Source organism: Lissotriton vulgaris, chromosome 7 (genome assembly GCF_964263255.1).
Source record: "Lissotriton vulgaris chromosome 7, aLisVul1.2, whole genome shotgun sequence".
NCBI lineage: Eukaryota > Metazoa > Chordata > Amphibia > Caudata > Salamandridae > Lissotriton > Lissotriton vulgaris.
Genome location: NC_141695.1, coordinates 610,245,130 through 610,262,891, shown reverse-complemented (window position 1 = coordinate 610,262,891; position 17,762 = coordinate 610,245,130). Strand labels below are relative to the sequence as shown.

The 17,762-nt window shown below is 45.3% G+C and overlaps 1 protein-coding gene across 4 annotated transcripts in view; it reads left to right on the top strand.

The window, feature by feature from the left end:
- LLGL2 (LLGL scribble cell polarity complex component 2) overlaps window positions 1–17,762 on the top strand; it is a 1,008,116-nt gene that overhangs the window by 372,516 nt on the left and 617,838 nt on the right. For all 4 annotated transcript variants that reach the window (XM_086930752.1, XM_086930755.1, XM_086930754.1 and 1 more), the window contains exon 4: window positions 14,728–14,809. In XM_086930752.1, coding sequence (XP_086786878.1) covers window positions 14,728–14,809 — 82 coding nt within the window. The remainder of the gene's footprint in view (window positions 1–14,727; window positions 14,810–17,762) is intronic.

Sequence of the window (17,762 nt, the reverse complement as noted above, 5' to 3'; positions counted from 1 at the left end):
GGGGACCGTGCTGAATTTTGGCCCCGTGAGAGGTCAAGAAACCTCTCTCTCGCCAGAGTACTCCGAAGTCGTGTACAACTCCGAAAGCATAACGTGAATCTGTGTATATGTTAACTCTCTTGTTCTTTGCTCGAATACAGGCTTGTGTCAGAGCGATGAGCTCTGCTGCTTGAGCTGACAGGGTGTCGATACAATTTGTTTCGATTACTTCAGTTTCTGTCGTGACTGCGTAGGCGGCCACTAATTCTCCTGTACTTGTTCTCATACATGAACCATCCACATAAAGTGTCAGGTCTGGATCTGGTAATGCAGTGTCTGTCAAGTCTTGTCTGGGTTTCGTCGTGATGGTAATGACTTCAATACAATCATGTGCCAAAGGGTCTGTCTCACTTAATGGCAGAAGTGTAGCAGGGTTCAATGTATTACAACGTCTGATTTCTATGTGTGGCTGAAACAATGTCAATTCATAACCTGTCAGTCGTGCTATAGTCAAGTGCTGAGTCTGCGTTCGGTTTAGAAGAACTTCCACGGAATGTGGAACTTGTACTGTCAATTGGTGTCCTAACACTATGGAATCACTTTGTCTGATTGCTAGAGCTGTCGCTGCTACTGATTTCAAGCACGCAGGCAGCGCCTGGGCTACTGGATCTAATGTACTAGAAAAGTAAGCACACGGTTTGTGTGAACCTGCTTGATCTTGGGTGAGTACTGACAATGCAGTACCTTCACGTTCTGTGACAAAAAGTGTAAAAGGCTTACTGTAACATGGTGTCGCTAAAACTGGGGCTTGACATAAGGCTTTCTTTAATTCGTCAAAAGCTTGTGTATGTTCCTGAGTCCAAGGGAGGACAGTCGGTGTCGCTGCCTCCTGGGTTGTCAACTGTATGAGTGGTTTCGCTAGGAATGCATACTGAGGGATCCATTGTCTACAGTAAGAAGTGAGGCCTATAAAAGCTCGTACCTCCTTTTGTGTCTTGCGTTGTGACATGTTTACAATTAACTGGATGCGGTCAGGTGTTAGCTGTCTCCCCCCTTTGGACAGCAAGTGCCCAAGGTAAACCACTTGCTGAACACAGAATTGCAGCTTCGAAGGGGACACCTTGTGTCCCTTGTCAGCCAAAAAATGCAAAACCGTCAGTGATGCTTGCTCACATTCAAGTTCGCTGCGGGCGGTGATCAGTAGATCATCGACATACTGAAGTAGGGCAGTGTTATCAGGCATGTGAATACTGTCAAGTTGTCTTTTCAGTGCTTGGCTATAGATGCTGGGGCTTTCTGTGAATCCTTGAGGTGCGCGTGCAAATTTGAAGCTTCGGCCATTTAAAGAGAATCCGAAGAGATATTGGCTTTCCGGATCAATTGGGACACTAAAGAAGGCGTTCTTCAGATCAATTACAGTAAAGAACGTTGCTTCGGAATCAATAGCTGTCAGTAATGAAGAGATATCTGGAACCACAGGATACTGTGGTACAATGCATTTATTCAGTTCACGCAAATCGATAACTAATCGATAAACTGGGGGTGCATTTGGATCAGTGCGTTTAAGAATCGGAATGATAGGGGAATTACAGATATTGGAGTCGGTTTCTACAACCACTCCTTGTGCAATGAGCTTGTCAATGATTTTCAGTAAAGCCACTACAGCATCTGGGGGTAACTTGTATTGTCGGATTCGTGGTAATACCACTCCTGGCCTGAGTGTGACTCGATATGGTGTAATGTGCATACAACCTACATCAGTGGGGCCTTGTGCCCATAAATGTGCAGGAACATTCTGTAATCTGGGGTCAAAATCTCTCAACACATAGTGACCCTTGAAGTCACGCAGAAACAGTCTCACTCCTTCCGGAGAACAGCAAATAACAGCTCCTAGAGCTTTCAGTGTCTTGATGCCTAACAAGTTTTCTGGACATGATTTCGTTAGTAACAAATCTGTAGTACGTGTCAATGGACCAACTGCAAGGGGAAGATGTTTCGATACTTCATTAACAATAGGTTTGCCTGAAAATCCAAGGGAAACATTCTGGGAGCCTGAGAGGGGTGCCCCTGGAACCTCGTCGTGACTGATGGTCGTCCTGCTTGCCCCTGTATCAATCAAAAACTTTCTATCTTTCCCTAATACCTGACTATGAACGTAAGGACCCTCTTGATCTACAGGAACCTCAATAAGAGGCAAGCCAACTTCCCTCTCTAGGCTGTTTCATGTGTATCGCTGATAATCGGGATAATCAGTTTGGGCATACTGGTACATCTGTTGCGTTGCATGTTGTGTTGCGGCAATGGGCTGTGGCTGTGGTACCGCTATGGTCTGTACTGTCTGTTGTGAAGCCTGCATAGGCTGGGTATTCTGTGGTACTTGTTGTTGGACCTGGTCCTGTCTTGGAGGGCGCGGTCTTTCTTTAGTTTTACCTGTAGCTATATTGTGTTTCAAAACTGCACAATCGTTTATATAGTGACCTGGCTGTTTACAATAGTTGCATGTCCCTTTAACAGGGGCTGTTGAATTATTGGACTGTGTCATACCCTTTTTCTGACCGTCAGCTGGAACTGACTGAGCTACTAACATTTTTATTTTCGTGTCTTTCATACGTCTTTGTTCGTGATCATGTTCTTCTCTAATTCTATTCTGGTGATACTGTAACATTTGTAACATTTGTGAAGGCGTATTTGCTTGCCAGGTGCTCTCGACTTTCAGTACACGATTCTTAACTTGGGGCAGGGAATTTTCGACTAGCTTGGATACAAAAAGGTGTGGATATGACTCGCTACTTGCTTTCAGGCCACTATTAATAATAAAACATTTCTCAAATCGGGAATAAAAATCACTAGTGTCTTCATCGGGTTTCTGTTTGCAGGCTGAGATTGCATCCCAGTCCTCCTTTTTCGTAGCTAATAAACGTGGCAATACTTGCACTAACAATCCTGGCAATGCTTTAGTTTTGTAGTGTGAAGTAACAAAGGACCCCCTGATAACGGATTGAATTCCTGGGTCAGGGCATAGAACAAATGTGAGAAAAAATACCCAGGCAGATTTCCTGAACCAACTGACACATGAAGAAATAAATCAGTACATATTTAAAGAAAGATACTGCACCATTGCATGTACATATAAAGATACAAATTTAATAACATGATATTGAATAAAATTGATTCTTAATTATACAAAAAAAGATAAAAAAGATTAGTGGCATATAACAATATGCATATCTTCAATCAGATGAATAGTTCATTGGGTATAAAAGACAGATGGTTTCCTGTTTTTTGTCGACGCGTTTCGACACTTATGTGCCTTCCTCAGGACTGTACCATCACACTATTATAAGCAAGCGAACATATTTGATGCGATGAAAACAGTAATCAAATTGCCATCTAGGTCAGTATGCGGATTGATGGAGAACCCCGTATTTGCAGGTGGTTCTCATGCGCTTTGATTTCTAAGCCGTGTGTATAATTACACTGTATGTCTGGTTATTAGTCGCCCATCTATTAGTGGTTCGATATACTTTGCTGGCGCCTTCGGATAGTAATGTTTAGGTAATAGTTTCAGAGGTTAAAGCAGTGTGGCGGTTCTTATCGTCAGAAAAAGGGTTTTCACCATCACAATCCCGCTTCGGTAATTACTGCTAGATGTCACACAGGTCGGGCAGTCTGCGTTATTACTCGCTTGCACGGACCGTGCACCACGGCGTTTTCACGTTTTCTGTCACTTCGGCACTTTGCAGTATCTTTCTTTAAATATGTACTGATTTATTTCTTCATGTGTCAGTTGGTTCAGGAAATCTGCCTGGGTATTTTTTCTCACAAATGCTTTAGTTTTGTCCCCAAGCCCTAGGCCTGGGGTTCGAGTGTTTTCTTCGTTCTCTAATGCAGCCCAATCAATCTTTTGTTCTCCCACCTCCCATTCTTTTTCTTTGAGTTTCTCGTAAATACCGGCAGGCAATAATACTTTCAATATTTTCATGATGTCGGGATAGGTATAATCACCCATGAGTAACATGTCTTTTATTTCACGGTGGAAACCTGCTGGGTCTTTGTCATGGCTAGGCACTAATTTCTTCATTTCCAATAGTTCCATTTTTGTTATGGGCGTGTACACAAACACACGTCTAAAGGTGTTATCATCATTCCTGACTGGGTGCACTTCTCGCAAGGTATTCTGTCTGTCTCTATAATACATTTTTCTTTCTACGGGTGGAGCTGGAACAAACTGCAGATTCAGGAAAGCACTATCTCTGTGTCGATGTTCTAAAATTACTTTAATTAAGTCGGTACCTAGGCCTCTCCATTTATTCATGAGTAGCTCTATTAATATATCAGGTAGGGGACCAGGATCAGAGTGTTGGCTTTTATACAATATAAGGAGGTGCTGTATCATGTACATACCAGCTAGTCGCTGTTCATCTGGGGAAAGATTCAAAAACGTTTGCGCTAATGCGTCTTCACTATATTTATCAGAATTGTCAGCCCATTGTACTGCTGACCTGGCTAATTCTTGTTCATCCATGGAATTGAGTACATGGTACCCCATTCGTTCTTGAAGTATTTTATCGGTAGCCTGAAATAGATGTTCAGGAGTCTTTGGATTTGACATAGCAGAGTGAAAAAGTCTCTTGCTTTCTGGACGTATCGGTTTATTAAAGGATCTACCCCTTCCTACATATGCTATCGTTCCTCTATCTTCTGTCTCTGTCTCTGGCTCATCCTCTGAGGATTTATTCTCGTCTGATTTTGCTTCCCTTTCAGCTTTCTCTTTTGCATGGAATACTACTACTTCTTTACGAATTTTTCTGTACATTCTCTCTATACAATTTTGTTTATCATGTTTTCCGTCTGAAATATTCTGACTCCATGCAGTTAATACCTTCATCTCTTCTTCATTTACACCAGGCCGGTCTCGTTCTCTTATGAAACAGTTTATGAGGAATCTTAATAGTAGGCTCTGAATGTCTACTTTCTGATGCGCCATGGCCTCGTGAACACATTCCGGACCCTCCCCCGTCTGAACAAAATGATATATCCTGTCTAGATTAGCTTTTATTCCTGGAAACAGAACTAAAAAGTCTGCAGCACGTCTTATACGTATTGAGGCTAATAACATGCACCCATCTTTGCCTGGTATGGGGTCATATCTACAGTATGTGATAAGTTCTTTCGCCTTTTCACTGCTAATCGGTTTCGGAGTACGTTGCATTGCTAGTTCTTTAGTATTTAATCGATGTACTGGTGGCGGGGTCTGGAAACCTCCTGATGCGGAGGCTTGAGCATGATCTGTCGGTAGGGCCGTGTCAGGCCCAAAAGGATTGAGCAGATTAATAGGGTTAATGGGGGCTGCAGGAAGTGGTGGAGGAGTGGCCTGTCGTTGGGGATGACGGTCAGGGGGATGACGATCAGCGGGTGGTATGCGTGCAGGCGGAACATTGATATATTCGGGAGCTACATCGTCTAAATAGGAAGAAAGGAAAATGTCTTCTGCGGTCTTGTGACGTAATTTAGTCGGGAGCAATGGAGGGGGCAGATCTCTTGGTACTTCCGGGGTCGCCTTGGGCAGGCCCTCGGCCAGGACTGGATACAATCCTGTCATAATAGCATTACTACGTCTATCGTGTTGTTCTATCCTAACTCGTTCTCCTTCTTCTAGTAGTTCTTTTTCTTTGGCTTTTTCGGAATCCTCTTTGCTTCTCTCTGCTTTTCGGAGTGCTTTCTCTGTGCGTCTATGCGATTCTTTACGCCATAATTCGATGGCATCTTTCTGTGACTGTCTGGCTTTCTTTTTCCATAATGCTTCTTCTACTCTCATGATGCACTCGGCATCCCATGTCCCTGTAACGGGCCATCTCTGATTCTCTGCTAAATCTTTGGTATAGTCCACCCACAAGTCGAGAAATAATACAGCGTCTAGGCCGTGTTTGTGGTACATAAAATATCCGGGAGTGTCCCTGGGTGGGATGGGAACAGCTTCCTCGAGTATCCCTTTTCTAGTTCCTATCTGTTTCAGTTTCGAAAACAGCGGCATTTTTCAGCCGTGTTACTTGGTACTTGATACTTACTCGTATTTGGACACCACTAATACAATAAACACAGTAATGAAAATCAAACAATCACTCATACCACGACATCAAAAAACATTTAAACATTTTGAAAACGAACAACAATAACTAGAATAAAACTAGCTAACTGCATACTGGATATACTGCTAAACAGTACAAATAAGCCGCTAAACAGTGCAGACCGGGTCTGTGTACCCAAACCCGTCTTGACCGGACACAAACTAATGCACCCGTCTAGATGCGTCCCCAGCAACGGTACTCACCGGGAAGCACGGAACGGAAGGCCTCGGAAACTCGACACTGGACTGGACCGGACTGGACTCGACTCGATTCGTGACGTAGGTACTTCGGAACTTCGGAACTGGTGGGCCTCTGAATACCTCGGACCTTGCTCTCTCAGCTAGGCTCTGGTCGGGATCCTCCGCACTACTCACCGCCTCGTCTGGGTGTCGATCGCAGCCTCAGTCACCTCCGTTGGCCTGAGGGAGATACAGGAAATCCTGCGGGTACGCGTGGTTGTCCGTCACGGCTGTGGCAGGGGGCTAGGCCTGCAACGCACCGCCGGCGCGTAAGGTGGAGGAGGGGTCCCTATTCGGGCGCCAATTTTGTGGTAAATTTAAATTACCTATACTTAATTTATGCGGTAAAGTTCAATAAGAATAACTCAGTCAAAAATAAGAGGCAGAGTCCGTGGCATCTGAGTTTATAAGGGTTTTATTCCTTAAAAAGGAATTGGTTCGAACCAGGTATCATGTTCCATCACCACGAGGGTTCAGGAAGGGAATTACAATGCTTTATTAACAGAATATCATATATATAGTCAATGCATTACAGTGGTGATGGATGCAGAAGGCGTAACAGCTGAGAGAAAAGAGATAAGAACACATGTGCGTAACAGAAGGCGTGCATGAGGGCGTACACAGAGGTGTGTGCTAGAAACGTCACATAAAGGTGTCACAAGTGGGTGGATCCATAGGAGAATCCTGCAGAGTCAGCAGAAATATGTGGCAGAGATGCGCGCGCAGCAGCATGACGTGTGATTGACGTGGAACTGGAGGGTGAAGGGGACTTGACATTTAGCCCTATATGAGGAGACAGAAGTCTGGGGTGTCAGAACAACCTAATCCCAAATCATATCTGGTATCTCGTGTTTGAGGAACTATACTATCTAGAAGGAAAGGTCTCTCGAGCAGAGGCTATTCTATACTGACTGCTAGTGCGTGCATATGCGACTACGTGTCTACGTGTAAGCAAGGGGGCCATGGGCCTACCATGGTAACGGGAGCAATGAATTACTTGCACAGAGACAGAAAGGCCGGGCCCTTTGCTCTGCAGCTGGGAAGGATGTTTACCTAAGCTACTAGACAGGAATGTATTTTCGAGGAGCGGAGCAGATAACTTGAAGGCAAAATACAGTCTTGGCAAGCAGGCCGAGCCGGGCACCGCTAGCCGCGCAGGGAGTAAGACAAAGGTCTGGGATACGGATGCAGGTCCAGGCTGCAGCTTCCAGAGGCAGAAGGCAGGGAAAGGCTCGATGGCAGAAATCAGGGCCTAACTCGCCAGAGCCAGGAAAACGTGGAAGTGCACCATGTAAAGACGGTGGCAAGGCACACTTAGGAACTGAATATTCGACCCATTCATGGTGGATCTGAAAGAGGACATGTTAACGTTGGACGCAAATGTATTTGCGTCTTCATAGCTGGAAGTGGAGGGAACATACATGTACTTGAAGCACGTACATGGAGCCGTTGGGGTCTACGATAGGGGACACAATTGACCATAAAAATCCATATTACCTCACTGGGCTCAGGACCATCGTATTTGCTTGATGGCAAATTATCTGGCTGGTGTGCTGAACATGCCTGCGGACAGTCTCAGTCGGCAGTTCTCTGTCGACCAGGAGTGGAGGCTTCATTTCGAAGGTAGATCGGGACTTCTTCCAGATATGGGGAACTCCTCAAGTTGACCTGTTTGCCAGCCTCGAACGCGCCGTGCCCATCATTCTGTAGTCTCCAGTTTCCGAAGCAGGGAGCGTTGGGGGACACATTTCAGTTGAGTTGGAGCTCACAACTCCTTTACGCGGTCCCTCCCATACCCTTGATTCCTCAGGTTCTGAGGAAGATTCGCCAAGACCGGACCCAAGTCATCTTGATCACCCCGGATTGGCCAAGATGGGTGTGGTATACGGACCTTCTTCACCTCTCGTTGCAGCCTCCGCTCCATTTCCCTCTCGGGGCAGATCTCCTCTCTCAGATGGAGGAGCAGGTTCTACACCCCCACCTCCAGAGCCTGCACCTTCATGCCTGGAGATTGAACGGGGCAACCTGAGGTCTTTTTCTCTCCCGCCTGACGTGGTGGATGTTATTTTATCAGCCAGGCGACACTCCACCCAGTCGATCTACTCCTATAGGTGGTCAAAATGTGTTAAATGGTGTGGAGAGAAATCTATTGATCACTTGAAAGCACATCTTTCTGATGTTCTTTGTTTTTCGCTTCATTTGGCTCAGCAGGGTTGCGCTGTGGCCACTGTTAAGTGATATTTGTCGGCTTTGTCGGCATTTCTTTGTTTGCCTGATCAGCCGTCTCTTTTTAAGTCTCCAATAGTCTTATAGTTCATTAAAGGGCTGACAAACCTGTTTCCTCCCACTCCTTTTATTATGCCCCAGTGGGATTTAAATCTAGTGTTAACTTTTTTAATGGGTTCCTCGTTTGAACCTATGCACAGTTGTCCTTTTGGACTGATGTCTTTTAAAACGGTCTTCCTTGTGGCTAGGAGGGTGAATGAGCTTCAGGATTTTGAGTTCAAAGCCTCCGTTTCTGACCATACATGCTGAAAAGATGGTTCTCCGGACCAGGCTGCTTTTCTGCCTAAGGTGGTAACTCCCTTCCATCTAGGACAGTTCATTACCCTTCCTACTTTCTATCCTCTCTCTCTCTCACCCTTCCAAAGAGGAGGAGAGGCTTAATCGCTTGGTTTCAAAAAGGGCGATTAGTTTCTATTTGGACAGAACAAAGGACTTCTGTCAGGATGATCAGCTCTTTGTGGGCTATGCTGGACGTATGAAGGGCAGGGCGGTGCACAAGCACACTTTATCCAGGTGTATAATCTTGTGCATCAAGATCTGCTACTCCCTGGCTGGTAAGGAGCCACTTGAAGGCATTAGGGCTCATTCTACCAGGGCTAAGTCATCTACCTCTGCCTTTTCCAGGGGAGTTCCTGTGTTGGACCTCTGTAAAGCTGCAACGTGGTCATCCCTCTACACTTTCGTGAAGGATTACTGCTGGGATTCCGAGATGAGGAGGGACAGCCATTTTGCGCGCTCTGTTTTACAAGACGTTGGACTGCTGTGGGATTCTATTCATAAGGTGAGGAATCCACAGGCAGATGTATCCATCAGAAGAACAAGCTACTTACCTTCGGTAATGCTTTTTCTGGTGGATACAGTATCTGCCTGTGGATTCCTCACTAATGTTGTCCACCCTTTTATACCTTAAAAGATGAGTTATTGGTTATTTTGATGATTTTGTGTAGTCAAGACTTTATTGCCTCAATTTGTCTATTGTGGACTTATTTGAAATGTGAGCTTTCTTTGCTTTCCTATTTCAATTTACACTGAGTGTATTTGTGCAAATTCTGTGTACTATGTATGCATTGTCTCTGTGGTAAGTCCGCCTGTTTTGCCTCGTGGCACAGAAAATATGGGTGGAACTGACGTCATCACGCCGACGTGGTCCTCTTATGGCTCCAGTGACGTCATGCGGAGCCGCGTGCGGAGCCATGGCATTGTGATGACCTCGTCGGCGTGACGAGCTAGGAAAAATTTCTGCGGAATGCTGGCGCAAGGGATATTCATAAGGTGAGGAATCCACAGGTTGGTACTGTATCCACCGGAAAAAGCGTTACCAAAGGTAAGTAACTAGTTCGTCTGAGGTAGAGCGGAAGGGCGTTCCATGCTTTGGCCGCGAGGAAATGGCCTCCCTATCTGGTCTTTCTGGTGCGGGGGACCACGACCTAGGACCTGGGCTGATCGTAAGGTCCTTTGGGGAGCGTGAAAATTGAGTCGGCTGTTCAGGTTTGCTGGTTCGGTGCTTTGGAGGTCCTTGTGTGTCTGGTTGAGTATCTTGAAGGTGATTCTTTCCTCAGCGGGGAGCCAGTGGAGTGTGCACAGGTGCTGGGTGTTGTGGCAGTGTTTTGGCAGAAAGAAGATCAGTCTTGTGACGGCGTTCTGGATGTTCTGTAGCTTGGGGGTGAGGTTTTTGTTGCCGTAGTAGAGTGTGCTGGTAACCAGGGCGTGGGTGGCGGTCTTTCAGTGTTTTAGGGGTATCGATTTGAAGGTCTTACGAAGGAGGCAGAGGGTCTGGAAGCAGGAAGACGAGACAGAGTTGATCTGGCAGTCCATTTTGAGCTCGGAGTCCAGGATGATTCCCAAGTTGCGTGCATGGTCTGTAGGGTTTAGCGGGTTCTTGAGGGCGGGGGGCCTCTAGGTGTCACTCCAGGCATTGGGGTTTAGGCCCTTGCCGAGTGCTTCTGTTTTGTTGGTGTCTAGTTGTAGGCAGCTGTTTTCATCCATTTGGCGGCGGCTTACATGCCATCTCGGAAGTTGTGTCTGGCTGTGTTGGATTCATTGGATAGGGAGGGGATGAGTTTGGTGTAGCTGCGTATGACACAATGTTGAGTCCGTAAGATCTGACGATGGGGCAAGTTGAGCCTTGTAGACGTTGAAGAGCTTCGGGCTGAGGGAGGAGCCCTGGGGGACTCTTCAGGTGGTAGGTGTAGGGTCAGAGAGGAAAAGGGGGACTCTGACCCGCTACGTTCTGCCAGAAAGGAAGGAGCGGATCCAGTCGAGGGCCTTGTCTTGGATTCCTGTTTCGTAGAGTCTGCGTATTACGGTGCGGTGAGAAACTGTCAAACTGTCAAACACCGCTAAGAGGTTGAGGAAGATGAGGGCCACTGTTTCTCCTTTGTCTAGTAGGGTGCGGATGTCGTCTGTTGCGACGAGGAGGGCGGTTTCCGTACTGTTTTTTTTTCTGAAGCCGGTTCATTGCTGGTTTATTGATGGCGTCTTGCTACTTGGGAATTTGATTAGTCAGCAATTTAATATTCGGGTCTTTCCAATTCTTGTAAAAATTGTAAATATCTGCAGCTATATCTTTCCATCCCCTTCCCACTATGAGCACTTCCATGAGCACTTATTTTATTTTACGTTCACTGGAGCATCCATTGACCTTGTTAAATATGATACATTTTCAATAATTTGTCATTATTATTTTAATTTATTGAATGTGGGTGTGGTACAAAGATATTTTGTAAATATAGGTCAGTTGGACCGATAGTTTTCTATACTACTATAGGCCCAGGTCCGGCTGAATACTGGGTTTCCCTGTTGTGTAACAAACTGCCAAGACCAGAAAGCCCTCTGAGGAATAGGAGAGCACTGAAGGAAGCGAGGTCTTTGCGGGTATCCTTGCGACTGGATCCTTGTAGGGAGGTGTGAGGAGACTGCTTCAGCACTGTTTGGGTTGTTGCTCATGGTTAGGTTTAAGTTGATAACTCCGTATGCCAGAGGGGGCCGCGGTGAAGTCAGTTGTGTTCAGCATCACAGCTGTGTTAATCAGGCAATTGACTGTGTATGGTTTGTAAGTCAGCGACCCCATATGCCAGATGGGGCCACCATAAAACGGTACTTGTTGGTCTGCTGATCGGCCAAAAGTGGAGCGGATGTAATTACTCTGTATGCCAGAGGGGACCACCGGAAAATAAAAGAATCGTAGCCTGGTTGATGCCATCATCACCAGTCGAGTCCGCTGTTGTAACCCATGTGTATACGATTCCTAACTGAGGACTGGAATCAGAGCATCTAATTCCACCCATGTTTAGAAGACCAACGGAAACTTACCATTGTATCAGAGGAGCTCCGAGGACTCTTTGCCTTGGCTCCTGCATAGCCGCATGTGTGATGCCTACCGACATCAGCCGTTGCACCTGGGAGAGTGACACTCTCAATGACTGTGGTTGGCCAATCACTGCTGGTGCAGGTAAGACTGATCGAAGGAACGGAAGGTATGGGGGAATTTGTCTGCCAGATAGTACTTTGGCTACTGGGACATGTTTGACTCTTCTTGCAGAATCGGTGTGGAACCCCATGAGACTGCTAGTCGGGCCGAACCTGAATGTTGCCTATAGTGTATGGGGAATAACCACTACCTCTAGTGAGAGGGAAGTGAGACTCACGAGCCTGAACCTCGTGGAGCCGATTGTATTGTTTTTGTATATCCTATTTCACTTTGTGCCCGTATATAAATACTACAATTGTCATAGTAGACCATATTTGACTTCACAACCATGTATGGCTGCTATTGAATGTATATTGTGTGTGAGCCCCCTTTTATCTACCCTCCAACCGCCATCCTCCTCCCCCGAGAAGGATTGGACTGCTCGACTCATTCTGCCACTTAGTCAAGTGCTGAAGAGGTACTTGGCCCAGTTGCTCGGGATCCATAGTAGGTAGGACCCTTGACATCGGAAGTAAAAGGCCACAACCCCAAACGGTTGGGCCCAGTAGCTTCTGCTATCCTCATGGCCCTCTAAAGTGGGTTCTGACAGTCTAGTCCACAAACCTTATACCTTTGGGAGGTACTGCTTTGGTATCTATTTTAATGGTGAGAAATCTGTGGGTAGAAGTATTCATCTAAAGAACAAGTTTCTTATCATTGGTAATACTCTTTCTGGCGGATACTCTATTTAACCACAGATTCCTCACTGCTCTCCCACCTGCAAATTCTGTGGAGTGGTTCCCTTTTTTACCATCTAAAAAGGTTCCAAATTAGAGACGTGCACATTAATACCTCCTATTATTTGTGTTCTGTGTCTGAGGTTTGGAAAGAGTCAAGAAAGAAACTGACGTCAACAGGGGTGGCACTTATATGCAGCTCTGCTTCGTCACTTGCACGGCGGAACAAGGCCAGTGCAGAACCATACAGCATCGAGTATTGGCACATTGGAACAATGCTGTGAAAACTTCCGGCACCTAGGAATATTCTACTCGTGAGGAATCTGCTGTTAGAAAGAGTATCCACCTGGTAGGGCATTACTAAACGTAAGTAACTTCTTTGTGTTGCACATCATAGGTTAAAAATATTATGGTGTTTCAGCTAGTTCACAATGTCTTCATCAAGTGTTCGGGAAACAGTGTTTAACTGTCTCAGCTCAATAGAAGAGTAGGTGTATAAGGTTCAAAGAAAGCTGAGATATTCAAGAAGTCCATATCTGGTATAAAACTGGCATAGCGGTTATCCCCTGATCATACCTGAATATGTGTGCCTTTGGCACACCCGTATGCAGACAAACTAGAACCCCCAATTTATGTTGACATATGAATTCCAAACGAATGCATAGAAATGTAGGAAGAGCATCCGGGGTGATTGTTGAGATGGTGGGTGTTCACCCAAAGGGAAAAAAAGAGCGGATGCCTCATACAACCAGCTCAAATGTGTGACAGAGAATAAAACATATTCTTGCTGAAGCCATAAAACACTCTATCCACACTACACTAGCCCCAAAAACGGTTAAAAACAGGAAAGTCAGCAGGACCACCTTTTTAGAGCAGCTCTCTTCTAATGCATCTGTGAATGTTTACTGACCCAATGGGCGTTTGTGGCATGTGCAGACTTTTGTATCTTTGAGTGATTCTGTTGTGCTTGTTCCTTGCTTGATTTATATTTTAAAATGTAAGTGCAGGGGCTCTAAGGTTAGCTGGGTTCGATGGCTTAGAGGACTAACTTGTCTAGTGTTGGGGCCTGTATTCGACCTCTTGGTCACACGTTCAAATCCCAGCAGGTCCACTCAGCCTTTCATCCTTCTGAGGTCGATAAAACGAGTACCATTGAGTTGGGTAGCAATGAAATCCTGTTATTCAGCGCCTAGATACTCTTGCTTGTTACATGCGCTTTATAAATACACGTTACGTTAAGGTTTTTTAAGAGCCCACATCAGCACTGCAGAATTTTGGGGTTTCCGACTACCCATGCTGCCTGTTCTTAATTTCACCTCATGCCTGTTTTTTCCACCACTTTGCCCTTTACCTCAGTTACTTCCTTCCTTTGAAACTATTTTCCTGTCTTGCTCTTGCTCCTCCTTCCTCCCTTTCGCTATCTTGTTCTGGTTCAATGTCTGTAATGAAAAATGAGCATGGTCCCCAAAAATGACTGCCAGTACTCACTACCTGAAATCTTCAGCACAAATTTCGCACTGCCTCTGGGTGTATGCCTGCTGTGTTATGGTGGTGTATTCGTGTTTGGGTTAGTTGTATGTTATATCTTTCATTGGTCTGTGAATTCATATTTCTCTTGTACCACTGTGGGCTGTGCCTTCTGGCCCAATGTGTAATTTACTATCCTTGCATGTGCATTCTGTGCCTGTGCTTTGCCTTCTGTTGATGTGCATACTATGTCTAAGTTCATCATTCTGAATTGTGCCTGCTATCATGGTATGTGCTGTGTCTACTATTCTACCATGTTCTGCACCTGCTGTACAGAGATGCACTGCTCCTGCTGTCCTAATGTATGCTGTCTCTCTCTCTTTATAGAGAGAGAGTGTGTCCATGTATTTGTGTCAAGCGTGCTGTTACTTCCATCCTTTACTCATAGTCTCCGTTATCCTTTCCTGAGCTCACAACATCAGATATGGCACTCCTGGGGTGGAATTCATGGGCCTACATGCGGAGAATAATGCTGTGATGCAGATCTGCTTCATCCCTGATCAGGTAAGAATGGAGCCGCTGGTTCAGACCACGCTGATTAGCAGGTACTTGGGGGACTTTGTCATGGTTGATTCTCAACCATCTCCTCTTTTGTGACTTATCTTCCCCCGCATATTTCCTTAAATCTGTCCCTTGCCCATGTACCCCACTTGGGTCTACAGCTTACACGTTTTGTCCCATCTATCATCTCCATAACCTTACCTATCATTCTCCATTTAGCCAAAAGTATTTATACCTCATCTCCCCCATCTAATAACCGTGCCCCACCTCCCACCCCAAGCAAATGCCCCACCTACTGTCACCACTTACCTTTTGAAATCCCACCATTTACCTCATACAGTACCAATACCCTTCACGCCTAATGCATCCACATAATCACTCTTGCTCTCTTAGCTTTTATTAAGCAACCACTTGTCTATAAGAACACATTTCCAGATATCATTCCTACCTATTACCATCCCTTATTCTTCCTCTAAAAATTATAATACTTTTTGGTGACGAGGTAGTGGTTGTAGGGGTGGTTGCTTTACTATTCAGGGCCTCTTCAGACTTTCTTGGCTGTGCATGGATATTCCTGTGGAAGTCTCTTTGCACTGACTTACTTGTTGACGCACTTCTCACTGTGGGTGGACCGTATTAAGAACTCCCTACCTTTGTGCTCATGTAAGTCCAAGAAGAACGTCATTGCCAGAAAACCCGCCTCCTTATGTATTGTCAAACTTTATGAAAGTTATTTCTTTTGTGCATGGACATGCTTATGGTCTATCTAGTAGGTAGGCCCCTCACAGTGCCCTTGAACATTTGTGTAGTCCCTCATTGCTTCTGTGCTCCAGCTTTTGGTGCTTTACCCCCCCTCAACCATCTTAGTGTACAGGTTTTTCTTAAAAGTGGGTGGAGCTGCTTTGCTGAGGATTCTCTTTTGACCTGAACTTTGTTTTTATATTCCTTTCCTTCTGCATTCTGTTCAGAGTTTGCTAGTCGAACCCGGCAACCAATAGTGCTATGTGTTGTACATAGCTTTTCCCTCTTGTCCCTTTCCCTGCTTGCCCTAGCCCCAACCTTCTAGATTGCTTACATGGTTCTCTCTGCCTCACCTTCTGTGATTCCATTCTCTGGCAGTTACTCCCTGGCCAGATGAGGATACGGTCCTGTTACTTTTCTCTCTGCTGTATTAAACGTCTTACCTGCCATCTATCCGGATTTGGTGTCTTCATTCCATGTACAACATTTTGGCGACTTCTGGACGGGAGCATCTGGCCAAATGCTGCTACAGCCTTTGAAAAGACAAACAAAACAGTGATCCGTTCCTCGACGAACCCACGAGTGCCAGCGCTTTGAATCCTCGACGACTTCTTCTCCTGCAGCTGTCGGATGTCGAGATTTTCCGGATTTTACTTCCTCTTTCAGCGTTTTTGCCCCTGTGGTTGCTACCGACAACGTCACCTGACAACCAAGCCTAAGGTGCGTAGCAACCGAATCCAACGTCGCATTTGCATTTTGCGTAGCCATAGCAACTGTCTCGACAACTTCCATTACCGCGAGCGGTGTCTCGTGCCTGGACTACGCATCGCGTATCTGCTGGAGTGCTGCATTTCCGGACGCCTCGCGTTGTCTACGTAAGGTCATTGACGTGACCTTCGTGACGACATACGCTGGCGGCCATCTTTGTTTACCTCTTCAGTCCGATGCGAACAGTTCATCAGTCCGATGCGAGCAGTTCTTCTCTAAAAGATTACGCGATCACAGTTAAGGTCGTTGGCACGCAACAACTTTACTATTCAAGTAAGCACGTTATTTAATACTTTTTAACGCCTGGAAGTGTAGCGCTGAGCTTATTTGTTGGACAAGGTCTTCAGTTAAAAAAAAAAAAACGGATTTTTGTACAAGAACTGTACTTACTCTAAGACATCGTTATTTCATATATCCTTTGTTTTGAGTATCCAGTATCCCGTGGTCAACATTCATTGCAATGGCGCAACCTATAAACATTGCACTTCCTCCTCAGTTCTTGAGCGAACCAGGCAATCCTTCTACACCTTGGGAGGACTGGGTTATTATGTTCAATGACTACATTGAAGCCCTGGATGGGGAGGATTTCTCTGCCAAACGTAAGAAAGCCATCTTAATGACCACATTAGGCAAAGAGGGACAAAGACTTTTTAAATATTTACCTCAGGTTCTCTCTGCCACGTCACAACCTTTGAACGAATTTGAAGAAGCTATTGCCAGACTGGAGAACAGATTTGGAAGGGAGGAAAACCTAATTCTTCAACGGTATAGGTTTTACAAGAACAAACAACTTGAGGGCGAAAGTATCGATGAATTTGTTGCTCGCCTTCGCGAGTTGTCAGTCAAATGCAACTTTGGCCAAATGGCTGACGAGCATATCAGAGACCAATTAGTTGTACAGGTCAACAATAGAAAAATCCAGGAGCGCTTGTGGGCTGCTAAGAACCCCACTCTCAAAGTAGCAATCGAACTTGCTAAAGTGGTTGAGGAGAGTGAAAAATGTATTAAGGAGTTATCAAAATGTGGTTCTGACAACAAAGTTGCTGAAGTTTCTCATAAGTTGGTGAATAGTGATATCAGTGATGACGAAGCCGCTGCTGTTGCGATTGTTAGAAAGAAAGGTTATGTGTTGCAAAAGAAAAATATGTCTCAACAGTCGTTCAGTAGACCACAGTCACAACCTGGTAGCAAGTTAGTGTCCAAAATGTGCTCTAGATGTGGGAGTTACTCTCATTCTTCCGATGCAAAGTTTTGCTTTGCCAATAACAAAGAATGTTTAAAATGTGGTAAAATAGGCCATTTCGCAAAGGTTTGTAAGAATAGAACCAATCAGAGGGTTACTGTGGTATGTGACTACAATGACTTGAAACGTGATGTCAACAAAATATTGATTTTGTATGATTCGGTGTGTGCTTGCGATGAGAAGAGAGAGCGCATCATTAAAGCA